Source organism: Aotus nancymaae, unplaced genomic scaffold (genome assembly GCF_030222135.1).
Source record: "Aotus nancymaae isolate 86718 unplaced genomic scaffold, 86718_ANA_hifiasm-v0.15.2.pri h1tg000004l, whole genome shotgun sequence".
Taxonomy (NCBI): Eukaryota; Metazoa; Chordata; class Mammalia; order Primates; family Aotidae; genus Aotus; species Aotus nancymaae.
The window spans coordinates 28232203-28245055 of record NW_026988415.1 but is presented as its reverse complement, the minus strand read 5'-3'; the positions used below and the strand labels follow the sequence as shown (position 1 = coordinate 28245055).

Here is a 12853-nt window from a genome sequence, read left to right as displayed (position 1 = left end):
ATTAAGTATTCAAGCAAAGCCTCATGGTCCCCTTTCAGAAGTGGTACAGAAGACTTTCCTGCACCATGTTAACAGTTGGAGTACATCAGGGATTCCCAAACGTTTTGGTGTCAGGACCCTTTTACTTTCTTATCCACTGAGGACCTCATAAAGATTTATGTGAGTCATATGTATTGGTATTACAGTATTAGAAATTAAAACTGAGAAATGAATAAAACACAAGAACATCATAGTGGTGAGGACATCACAGGTTGTGTAGCCTCTGGAAAACTCTGCTGTACACTGGTGAAAGGATAAGAGTGAAAAGGACAAATACCTTCTTTTTTTTTTTTTTTCCTTTTTGAGACAGACTTTCGCTCTTGTTACCCAAGCTGAAGTGCAGTGGTGTGTTCTCAGCTTACTGCAACCTCTGCCTCTTGGGTTCAAGAGATTCTCCTGCCTCAGCCTCCCAAGTAGCTGGGATTACACGTATGTGCCACCACACCCATATAATTTTTGTATTTTTAGTACAGACTGGGTGTCACCATGTTGGTCAGGCTGGTCTTGAACTCCTGACTTCAGGTGATCCGCCAGCCTTGGCCTCCCAAAGTGCTGGTATTACAGGCATGAGCCACTGTGCCCAGCCAAAAAGGACAAATACCTTCTTAACATTATTCTGAAGTTTTGATTTCATAGACCTATGAAAAAGTCCTTGCGAGTCAGTGAATTAGATAATCAGGAACTGTTTCAATACCATGGATTTTGAGCAGAGTTTCTCAACCTTGGCACCATTGACATTTTCAGGAAGATAATTCTTTGTTGTGAGGGCCTGCCCTGTTCTTGGTTAGGATGTTTAGCAGCATCCTTGGCCTCTACCCACTAGATGCTAAAAGCAATCCCCCAGTTGTGACAACCAAAAATGTCTTCAGATAACTGCCAAATGTCCCCTGGTTGAGAATCACTATTCCAGGGTGTTGATTTTATTCTACTGAAATGTGAATTATAAAATGTATATCTCTCACTGCTTTCTCAGACCCCTAATATGTCTATTTCCTCCCCACTCTCATCTGGGTCTGCTCCTTATGTTATTTTATTAGGTCACAAATATCAAGAGCAGGTGGGTAGCAACAAGCACAGCATGAATCAGGTCAGGAAGAGACACTCTGATCAAAGTCCAGCTTTAGGCATGAAAGCTGTTAGGGATCCATTATCTATTAAGGTACAACACAATCAGCAAACAGTCATCCAGCCATTCTTTTATTATTATTATTATTATTATTATTTTGAGAGAGTTTCACTCTTGTCACCCAGGCTGGAGTGTAATGGCATGATCTCGGCTCACTGTAACCTCTGCTTCCTGGGTTCAAGCCATTCTCCTGCCTCAGCCTCCCAAGTAGCTGGGATTACAGGCACCCACCACCACACCCAGCTATTTTGTATTTTTAGTAGAGACGGTGTTTCACCATGTTGGCCAGGCTGGTCTCGAAATCCTGACCTCAGGTGATCCACCAACCTCGGCCTCCCAAAGTGCTGGGATTACAGGCCTGAGCCACTGCAACGAGTCCCATCCAGCCATTCTTAGGCCCTGGTAACAACTCAATCCTTAGCAAGTTTCCTATCTGCTCCCTGTACCCCCCAGAATGAGGTAATAGGCTAGTTGCGTGATGGGGAAGAAAAAAACCAAGAGACTGAAGGCAAAGAGGTAGTCTACCAAACTCAGATACTCCACCCGCAAAACCTCACATGTGGGAGGCCCTCCCAACTGAAACGTCTGGGGATTTTTTTTGTCACTGCCTGGCTGGGAGGAAGTAGCAAAATTGGGAGAAAATCGACATCCTCAATACCTCCAAGTAGATATGTACTCCCCATCAAAGTTCCCACCAAACCCCTTAGTCCCCAGAGGTTGAGTCCAAATTTTCTTTCCTGGAAATTTCCCCAGATACCTTAGGTTCCTTCCCCCTCAAAATTGTGACTGCCAAACTCAAACCCAGTATCACTCCTCATCTCTTGAATCACCCTTTCTCCACAGCTTCAAATTCCTACCTACAAAATGCCCAACCCTGTCCCTGCCCCTGCCCCTCAGGCTCTACTGTCCTATCTGTCCCCCACCCACATTCTTCCCCCAAGCTACTCCAGGCAGGCATGGTCTCCTCTCTTAATTTCCTATCTCGACCCATAGTTTTTCCACCATCTTCAAAACTCTTCCCTGGTCTCAACAAACCGGGACTCTCCTAATTGTCTCTGGCACCCAAAATCTGCATGTACCACACTCCTACGCTCACTCCTCAGTGTTTTCCCCAAGTTACTCTTTCCACTCCGACCCTCTCCACGCGTCACTCCTCCCAGCCTACTCCCTCGGCGTCCACCCCCTTTACCGGCCCCTTCTTACTCTCCTGGGCCCTTCTTTCCTGCCATCCCTCGGTCAGGCCTTCTCTAGGTCACCCCTCGCCTCCCCGGGCCAACCGCCGCCGCCCAGTGTCAGCTGCTGAGCCTCTCAACCCCCTCACCCTCGGACCAGTCTTTCAGGTTGTAGAATTAATTGGCGCCCCAGGCCCAGGCGCACAGACTAATCGGGAGGGCCCGACAACTCACCCAGGACTAGGCAGACCAGAACGAGCCCTGAGCCCGGAACCGGGAAGACGCGGAAGCACACCATGATTCCGCAGAGCAAGCGGCGGCGGCGGCACAACAAGAGCTGCAACACCAGGAAAAAGGCTCGCTAGACCTGGGTCAAGTGCACGGGTGACCACCGACCACAGCGTTGCAAAAGCCAGTAATCGGGGCTTCAGCGGGAGTCATAAGACTAAGGGCGGGGCTCTTTCTTGCTTACACCCAATCTCCGCGCTCGAAAGCGGCGAGAGGGGTGGTGATGTAGCGGCAGGTGGGCGGGGATACCACGCCCTGGCTTTTTGGTTCACAACCCTAACTATGCTCCTAAGAGATATGCGCGGACGGCATTTTCTTTTTCTTTTTCTTTCTTTCTTTCATTGTTACAAATTTTACTTTAAGTTCCGGGATACATGTGCAGAATGTGCCTGTCTGTTACATAGGTATACATGTGCCATGGTGGTTTGCTGCACCTATCAACCCATCATCTAGGTTTTAAGCCCCACATGCATTAGATATTTGTCTTAATGCTCTCCCTCCCCTTGGCCCCCACCACGTGACAGACCCCGGTGTGTGTTGTTCCCCTCCCTGTGTCCATGTGTTCTCATTGTTCAACTCCCACCTATGAGTGAGAACATTCGGTGTTTGGTTTTCTGTTCCAATGTTAGTTTGCTGAGGATAATGGCTTCCAGTTTCATCCGTGTCCCTGCAAAGGACATGATCTCATTCCTTTTTATGGCTGCATAGTATTCCATGGTGTATATGTGCCATGTTTTCTTTATCCAATCTATCATTGATGAGCATTTGGGTTGGTTCTAAGTCTTTGCTATTCTAAATACTGCTGCAATAAACATACGTGTGCATGCGTCAAATGGTATTTTTGTTTCTAGATCCTTGAGGAATCGCTACAGAGTCTTCCACAGTGGTTGAACTGATTTACACTCCCTCCAACATTATTAAAGCATTCCTGTTTCTCCACAGCCTCGCCAGCATCTATTGTTTCCGGACTTTTTTATAATCGCTATTCTGACTGGCGTGAGATGGTATCTCATTGCGGTTTTGATTTGTATTTCTCTAGTGATGAGTGATGATGAGCTTTTTTTCATTTTTTTTTGGCCGCATAAATGTCTTCTTTTGAGAAGCGTCCGTTCATGTCTTCTGCCCACTTTTTTATTTTTTTTTCTTCAAAATTTAAGTTCCTTGTAGATTCTGGATATTAGACCTTTGTCAGATGGGTAGATTGAAAAAATTTTCTCCCATTCTGCAAGTTGCCTGTTCACTCTGATGGTAGTTTCTTTTGCTGTGTGGAAGCTGTTTTAATTAGATCCCATTTGTCGATTTTGACTTTTGTTGCAATTGCTTTTGGTGTTTTAGTTATGAAGTCTTTGCTCATGCCCATGGCAGATGGCATTTTGTAAGGCTAAGGAGAGAGGAGGAACTTTTGAGGGCTGTAGATAGTAGACTATTTCCATTTTGGCTCCTTGACAAAGAAGAGAAAAATTTTGCTGGTGCAAAAACGGTTGCTAGGCATCTCAAACGTAATACATACAAAAATAATACATGCTTATTCTCCAAACACTGTTGTTAGCCATGCAGTTCATGCTGTGAGATGGATGAGGGAGCCTAGAGGGTAGTATAAAGAGTCACGAACTATTGGAACAGGACATGATCTTGAAGTTCACCTACTTACAGCACCCTGTTCTCAGTGGGGAAATCAAGCTCAGAAACAAGAAGCATCTTTTTTTAAACACAGGGAAAAAAGGGAGAGAAATAAAACAGAAGGATAAAAGGGAAAAAATAGAGATCATCTATATTCCCACTATTAACATTGTTATATATATTTACACATATACATACACACACCCACATCTATACTTCCAGATGTTTTTCCTATGTACATACACACAAATATTCTGTAATGAGTTCATACTAAGCATACTGTTTGCTATACTTGATAGATGAACAGACAAAACCTAAAATATTCAACAGATGAAAGCATTTAAAAATCTCAAGTAGGAATAAAGCACTGATTCTCAAGTGTTAGTTTCCAAAAGAACCATCTGGTTTTGGGTGTTTTTTTTTAACATAAAGATTCATGTACCTCATTCCCCAGAGATTCTGAAACAGTAGGTCTGTGGCAGTCTTATGAATCTCTTCATTTCTTTAACAAACACCCCAAGTGATTCTGATTCTGTGGTCCATGGGCCACACTTTGAGAAACACTAAAAGAGAGCTTCAAAAATCATCTAGTTCAGATTTTAATCTGGAGTGTATATATGAGTTTAGACAGACTAGGGGAGGTGTTGGTGAATCCTCAGAAATTACATGCAACATTTATGTGTCTTTTTGTGGGGAAGTTTGTAGCTTTCACTAGCTCTCCAATGGGACCTGTGACTCCCCGCCCTAACCCCCACCCTAACTCAAATATTAAGAACCACTGATCTCCCCGACTATTGTTTGCTTTAATGTAATTAATTCTTGAAAGTGAGAACATTTGTCAATGAATGTTTTCTACCATAGGTGAAACTAATTCAGGAGCAAGTGACTTGCCCAACACAAGACTAATGAACACTGAATACAGTATTAGTCATTGCCTTTAGCAAAACGTCATTTGACTGCCATCAGTAACAGTTGGCAGGAGCAATGCCCTGGGCATGGTAGTCTTCAGAAAACCCACAATTGAGTTGAGCCCTCTGAAGATGCCCCACCAATACTTACTGAATTCTAGCTCTTCTCTCTCAATCATAAATCACATAACTTGAATGTTCAGTAAAACCCTAAGTTCTTTCTATAAGAAGAAACAAAAAAAGAACATAGTGGAAAGAACATTGCATTGGCAGTCAGAGGAGTCGGTTGTCAGGCACTACTTACTGGTAGTGTGACCTTAGGCAGGTCACTTCATCTGTTTGGACTTCTATACCTTTATCTGTAAAATGAAATAGTGAAACTAAAGCTGTTTCTTGATCCTGGCTGCATGTTGGAATCAGCTGTGGAGCTTTAAAAGTGGAAATCCCCCTTGGTCACATTCCTTGAGATTCAGATTCAGATTCAGTCTGCCTAGAGTCAGGCCTGTTTTTCTCAAAACTCCCCAAAGCAATATTGATGGGCCTCAGATGATCTGTTAAGGTGGTGCCAACTTTATAATTCAAGGATTCTATGTGAGTAAATGCTCATATTTAAAAAATTGGCCAGGCACAGTGGCTCACGCCTGTAATTGCAACACTATGGGAAGCCAAGGCAGGCAGATTGCCTGAGCTCAGGAGTTTGAGACCATCCTGGCCAACATGGTGAAACCCCATCTCTACAAAAAATAAAAAATTCGCTGGGTGTGGTGCTGTGCACCTGTAGTCCCAGCTACTTGGGGGCTGAGGCAGGAGGACTGTTCTAGTCCAGGAGGTGGAGGCTGCAGTGAGCCATGTTTGCACCACTGCACTGCAGCCTGTGTGACAGACCAAGACGCTGTCATTGAAGTAAAAAAAAAATATATATATATATATATACACAAACACACACACATATACATATACATATATTTATATTTATATATAAGGATAGCCAGGCATGGTGGTGCACACCTATACTCCCAGCTACCAGGGAGGCTGAGGCGAGAGGATCACTAGAGCCCAGGAGGTTGAGGCTGCAGTACTCTATGATGGTGCCACTGCACTCCAGCCTGTGCAAATGAGTGCTACCTTGTCTCTCTTAATTAAAATACAATACTGTCCCAATTTGTCAAATATCTGGTGTAATAAATTGTTGCCCTTTAGCTCTTGAAGGTGTCACCAAATTAAAAAAATAAAGGAACACAGTGAAATATGAGCAGCCTTGCAAGCGAAAACCACTCTCGCCCCCATCACAACCCTTCCCTCAGGCAAATAACAAATGCTGGCTCCTTGATTGGGACAGCACCGTTGTGAGACACAACAATGTTTTGAAAGTTGTAGATACATGCTGGGTATTTTATCAGAATAAACAGGGTAAAAATTCTCAAATCTTTGTTTACTCTGAGCTCCCACACTCAGAATTGTTTAATGTTTTCCCCACAAAAACACTGTGAGAAAAATCCCTTTTTGTATACTGTCTCCCATTACCCTGCCTCAGATTGAAGGAGCTTTTCCTTGGCTTTCAGTGCTAGATGGACATGTATATGTGAGACTGGCATTAGTGTTTGAGGAAATCTGTGAGATCCCGTCCAATCTAAGCTTCACATGGATTGACGTGATTGTTGATACTGCTGTTTCTAGGGTGCTCTTATGTGTTCTCCTGAATATACCTCATACCACCCCAGTGCACAAACTCCTCAGCGGTCCCCCGACACGGTCCCCTACCATCATAGGTAGATTTAGACTCTTTTCAGAAGCTTTGAGAGTGCATGACTTTTTGGCCAAAGAGCAGGGACTCACTGGCAAACATTTCCCTGAATGTCGACATACTGAATGGTGTAAGAAATGACCCTATCAGATTTGGTGAATGATAGTCAATAAAATGTGGGGATGAGTGGAGGAAATTAACTTAAAGGTGCAGAGGTTTAGAATGGAAGAATAATAAATAGTAATTAAATAATGGGCCAGGCTCGGTGGCTCATGCCTGTAATCCCAGCACTTTAGGAGGCTGAGGTGGGAGGATCACTTGAGGTCAGGAGTTCAAGACCAGCCTGGCCAACACGGTGAAACCCTGTCTCTACCAAAAAATACAAAAGTTAGCTGGGTGTGGTGGCACATGCCTGTAAACACAGCTACTTAGGGGGCTGAGGTTCAAGAATTGCTTGAACCTGGGAGACAGATGTAGTGAGCCAAGATGTCGTCACTGCCCTCCAGCCTGGGTGACAGAGGGAGACCCTGTCTCAAAAATAATAATACATAATAAAAATAAATAAATGAGTGGCCCTGCAGTATTGGTGTCATGTATTTGCCACCATAGAATCTTTATTTTTCTTATTTGCATTCTCTTTTTCTCTGCCCCATTTTTCCTTTCCCTACTCATCCTTCTTTTAGTTTCTCCTACACTCCCTGTTTTTCCTTTCTCCTTCTGGTACTTCCTTTTTTCTGGATAATACTTTTAATACCTACTGTCTGGATGACAGTACGGTTATCGCTCAGCCCCACATCAAGGTCACAGTGGGCTCAAGGGGCTGCCAACTCTTGAGTCAGAGCTCTCTGGGTAAATGGAAACGTGCCACTTTGAATTGTTAGTTCTCCCAGCAGGTAGTATTCTCAACCTCTCCTACCGAAAGATCTGAGCCAATCTGCTAAAACAAAATGGTTCATGCAACACACTCACTGGAGGGCTCCTTAAAACACAGATTACTGGGCCCCACGGTGGAGTTCAACAGGTGCGGGATAGGACACAAGAATCTGCATTTCTAGCAACTTCCCTGGTGATCTGATGCTGCTGGTCTGGAGACCACGTTCTGAGAAATGAGGTCTCAGACTCTCAGCAGGGGCTCTCTGGCCTCTGGGGAATGGGGTTAAGAGACGAAGGAGAAGCTGGGCGCGGTGGCTCACGCCTGTAATCCCAGCACTTTGGGAGGCCGAAGCGGGCGGATCACCTGAGGTCAAGAGTTCGAGACCAGCCTGACCAACATGGAGAAACCCCCGTCTCTATTAAAAAAAATACTAAATTTGCCAGGCATAGTGCTGCATGCCTGTAATCCCAGCTACTTAGGAGGCCGAGTCAGGAGAATTGCTTGAACCCGGGAGACAGAAGTTGCGGTGAGCCGAGACTGCACCATTGCACTCCAGCCTGGGCAACAAGAGCAAGAATTCGTCTCAAAAAAAAAAAAAAAATGAAGGAAAGAGATTTTTATTAACTTCTGCAGTATATAAAGTTGTACAACAAATGGATTTTTTGTAATAATGATTTTTAAATTAGTGTAAATTATTAAGATCAAATCACTTTAAAAGTTATGAGCTGGACGAGGTGGCTCATGCCTGTAATCCCAGCACTTTGGGAGGCCGAGTTGGGTGGATCACCTGAGGTCAGGAGTTCAAGACCAGCCTGGCCAACATGGTGAAACCCTGTCTATAGTAATAATACAAAAATTAGCCAGGTGTGTTGGTGCATGCCACTAATCCCAGCTACTCAGGAGGCTGAGGCAGGAGAATCGCTTGAACCGCCGCCACCCGCAAAAAGTTATCCAAAAAGCCACCCTTTCTCTTCTCTTGGACATCAGTCCCACTCCCCAAAGTAACAACTGTTATTGGTCATTTTTTTCTACTCTGCGGAAAAACATTATATATGTATCATCATATATATTTATATTCTTTAAAAAAAAAAGGCCAATATGAGTGTGTTCTTTATATTGTTTAGTGACTTACTTTTCTCACTTAGTGGCATATTTTGAAGATTTTTCTTACAAATCTGTAGCTTTACCTCATTCTTCTAAAAGGCTGCGTAATCTTTAATTGTGTAGCTGTACCATAATTTACAAACATAAAAAATATTCTTAAACCCCTTCTCCTCAAATCTCTAGATCTGTCTGCAGCATCACCATGTGGTTAGCATAGGGATTGCATCACAGAACAACACCATTTTATTTTATAGAGAATTTTAATAAGCCATTTAGACTTATGTCACTGTTTTGAAAACTGGAAACATGCCACAAGACAAGCATTGCTCATCTGGCCAGCAGTTGTGGTGCTGAACTAGATTTTTGGAACCCATTCAGCCATCAGATTATTATTATTTTTGAGATGGAATTTTGCTCTTGTCACCTAGGCTGGAATGCAATGGCACGATCTTAGCTCACTGCAACCTCTGCCTCCCAGGTTCAAGCAACTCTCCTGCCTGAGCCTCCCGAGTAGCTGGGATTACAGGTGTGCGCCGCCACGCCTGGCTGATTTTTTTGTTGTTGTTTGTTTGTATTTTTAGTAGAGATGGGGTTGCGCCATGTTGGCTAGGCTGGTCTCGAACTCCTGACCTCAGGTAATATGCCCGCCTCAGCCTCCCAAAGTGCTGGGATTACAGGCATGAGCCACCGTGCCTGGCCAGCCATCAGATTATTATGCGACCTTAGGAAAGTCACTTTATCCCCTTCGTGCATCTGATCTCCCTCTCCACATACAAATTAAGACACATATCTCTCCCTGTCCCTCCAATTTGGAGGAGATAGGGACATAGCTGACGGCAGGAATTTGCTTCTTCGAAATTAAAACACTAGTTGGGGGCTGGGCATGGTGACTCACATTTGTAATCCCAGCACTTTGGGAGGCCGAGACAGGTGGATCACCTGAGGTCGGGAGTTCAGGACCAGCCTGATCAACATGTAGAAACTCCGTGTCTACTAAAAATACAAAAATTAGCTGGGTGTGGTGGTGTGGATGTGCACCTGTAATCCCAGCTACTCAGGAGACTGAGGCAGGAGAATCGCTTGAACCCGGGAGGCAGAGGTTGCAGTGAGCCAGGATCGCACCACTGCACTCCAGCCTGGGTGACAGAGCAAGCCTCCCTCTCAAAATACACAAATAAATAAAACACTAGTTGGTCTCTTGTGTGCATCGCTTTGATCATTTACAGAGGGACAGTATAATGTGGTTGTCAAGAAGAGCCTGACTGGCACAGTGGCTCACGCCTGTAATCCCAGCACTTTGGGAGGCTGACGCAGGTGGATCACGAGGTCAAGAGTTCGACTGGCTAACACAGTGAAACCTGTTAAAAAAAAAAAAAATTAGCCCGGCATGGTGGCACGTGCCTGTAGTCCTAGCTAGTCGGGAGGCTGAGGCAGGGGAATCGCTTGAACCCGGGAGGTGGAGGTTGCAGTGAGTCGAGATAGCGCCTCCAGCCTGAGTGACAAAGCGAGACTCCATGTCAAAAAAACAAAAAGAAGAGCCTGAGCTCTGGCCTTGGAACACTCAGATTTCTTTCCTGCCTCTACCGCTTACTAGCTGTGTGACCTCTGGGCCTCAGTTTCCTCATCCATAAGATGAAGATGATAATAGTATTAACCATCACATAGGATTGTTGTAAGGATTAAATGAGGCACACGGAAAATGCTGATGTGCAGTAAGCACTTAACAAATATGATCAATTACTGTTATTAGTATCAACCATCGTACTGTTCCCTTCTGTCCCTGGCAGTGTGTTCACAGACCTAAGGGAGTTCTCACTGGTGCACACTGAACAAGGGAGCCAGTTGACCTGAGAGCCATTCTCATCCTTCATATTTTGTTTATGTCCCTAGTATATAGAAATATAATTGATTTGTATATGTTTATCCTACATGCTATGATTTTGTTGAACGGTACTTACAGGAATGTTTTTGTAGCTTCCTTGGGATTTTCTATATAGAGAGTAATGTTATCTGCAAATAAGGACAGGTTTTTTTCCCCTAATATATGTATATATTCCCTTTTTTCTTTAATATATATATTTCATTGCACTTTATCATCCTAAATATTTTTAAATTCTTTTTTTTTTTTTTTTTTGAGACAGTTTTGCTCTTTACCCAGGCTGGAGTGCAATGGCACCATCTTGGCTCACCACAACCTCCAACTCCCAGGTTCAAGCAATACTCCTGTCTCAGCCTCCTGAGTAGCTGGGATTACAGGCATGTGCCACCACACCCGGCTAGTTTTGTATTTTTAGTAGAGATAGGGTTTCTCTGTGTTGGTCAGGCTGGCCTCAAACTCCCAACTTCAGGTGATCCTCCCACCTCAGCCTCCCAAAGTGCTAAGATCACAGGCATGAGCCACCATGATGGCCCCTTCCTTCTTTCTTTTCCTTTTCTTTTCCTTCCTTGCATTCTTTCTTTTTCTTTCTTTCTTCCTCATTTCTTCCTCTTTCTTTCCTTCTTTCTCCTTTCCTCCCTCCCCCCTTCCTTCCTCCCTCCCTTCCTTCCTCCCTCCCTCCCTTCCTTCTTTCCTTCCTTCCTTCCTCCCTTTCCTCCTCCCTCCCTCCCCTTTCCTTCCTTCCTCCTTTCCTTCCTTTATTTCCCTTTCTTTCTTTGTTTCTCTCTGTGTGTGTGTTTCTCACAGTTTCCCTGTTTCTTTCTGTCTTACACACACACACACACACAATAAATACAAGTCACTTGATTCTATCCCTTTCCAAACCGTATTTTCTAATCCTTTCTTCCCAGATGCAGTGATTTCTGAAATTCTGGGTAGCTTCCAGGGAGAGACACGTCCACTGGAAGACCTGTAAACCAGGATGGAGACATCAGTCATTTGGATGAAACCTAAGCGCTGGATCTCACAGGCCCTGCTGAGGCATCACCATGATACCACATCTAGCAGAGTGCTCACAACCAAGGGTTGCTCACTCTCCTCAGCATAAAAATCAGGGGAGCTGGTTTCTCATCCCTGTTTGATGACTACTCATTCTGTGGCCTGTTCAGGCCACTTGATCTCTTTGGAGCACATGTTCCTCCACTGTCTAAGGATTTGAACTACATCAGTGTTTCTCAAAGTGTGTTCCATGGAGTCCCTGGGCTCAGGGCTGGTATCTCAGAGGGGGTGAGGTACCCTGCCTCTTTCTCTCCACATCAATCAGAATGGCCTATAATCCCAGCACTTTGGGAGGCCAAGGCCGGCGGATTCCCTGAGGTCAGGAGTTTGAAACCAGCCTGGCCATCATGGTGAAACCTCGTCTCTACTAAAAATACAAAAATTAGCCAGGCATGGTGTCACACACCTATAATCCCAGCTACTCAGGAGGCAGGAGAATCTCTTTAACCCCGGAGGTTGCAGTGAGCCAAGATCACACCACTGCACTCCAGCCTGGGCAACAGAGTGAGACTTTGTCTCAAAAAAAAATTAGCCAGGTGTGGTGGTGCATGCCTATAGTCCCAGCTACTTGGGAGGCTGAGGCAGGAGGATCATTTGAGCTCAGGAGATAGAGGCTGCAGTGAGCTATGATTGTACCACTGCACTCTAGTCTGGGTGACAGAGTGAGACCCCATCTCACAAAAAGAAAAAAGAAAAAGAAAGAAAGGAAGGAAGAAAGAAAGGAAGGAAGGAAGGAAGAGAGAAAGAGAGAGAAAGAAAGGAGGGAAGGAGAGAGGGAAGGGGGAAGAGGTGGGACTTTGAGCATTTTGCCCCTGAAATTGGCATTTAGAAAATATTGATTAAACACTCCACCCTGGGCGACAAAGCAAGACACCGTCTAAAAAAAAAAATCCATCTAAAAACAAAAAAAAGAAAGCAAATGTTGATTAAAAATGCAGTGTTTTTTTTTTAATTTTAGGCATTTTTTTTTGTTTTCTTCTACAGTTAACAAAAGTCCCAGAGTTTCAAGACTGTGGTTTCTTATCTAGTCCGCCAGAAACCTG

General features: G+C 44.3%; 1 protein-coding gene across 3 annotated transcripts in view; it reads right to left on the bottom strand.

Moving 5' to 3' along the window:
• Positions 1-2803, bottom strand: part of LAMP2 (lysosomal associated membrane protein 2) — a 50475-nt gene extending 47672 nt beyond the window's left edge. For 2 of the 3 annotated variants that reach the window (XM_012475561.3, XM_012475572.3), the window contains exon 1: positions 2572-2803. In XM_012475561.3, the coding sequence (XP_012330984.1) occupies positions 2572-2635 (64 nt within the window). In that variant the 5' untranslated portion in view covers positions 2636-2803. The remainder of the gene's footprint in view (positions 1-2571) is intronic. The other variant, XM_012475564.3, reaches the window with a different exon arrangement.
• Between the last annotated feature and the right edge of the window lie 10050 nt (positions 2804-12853).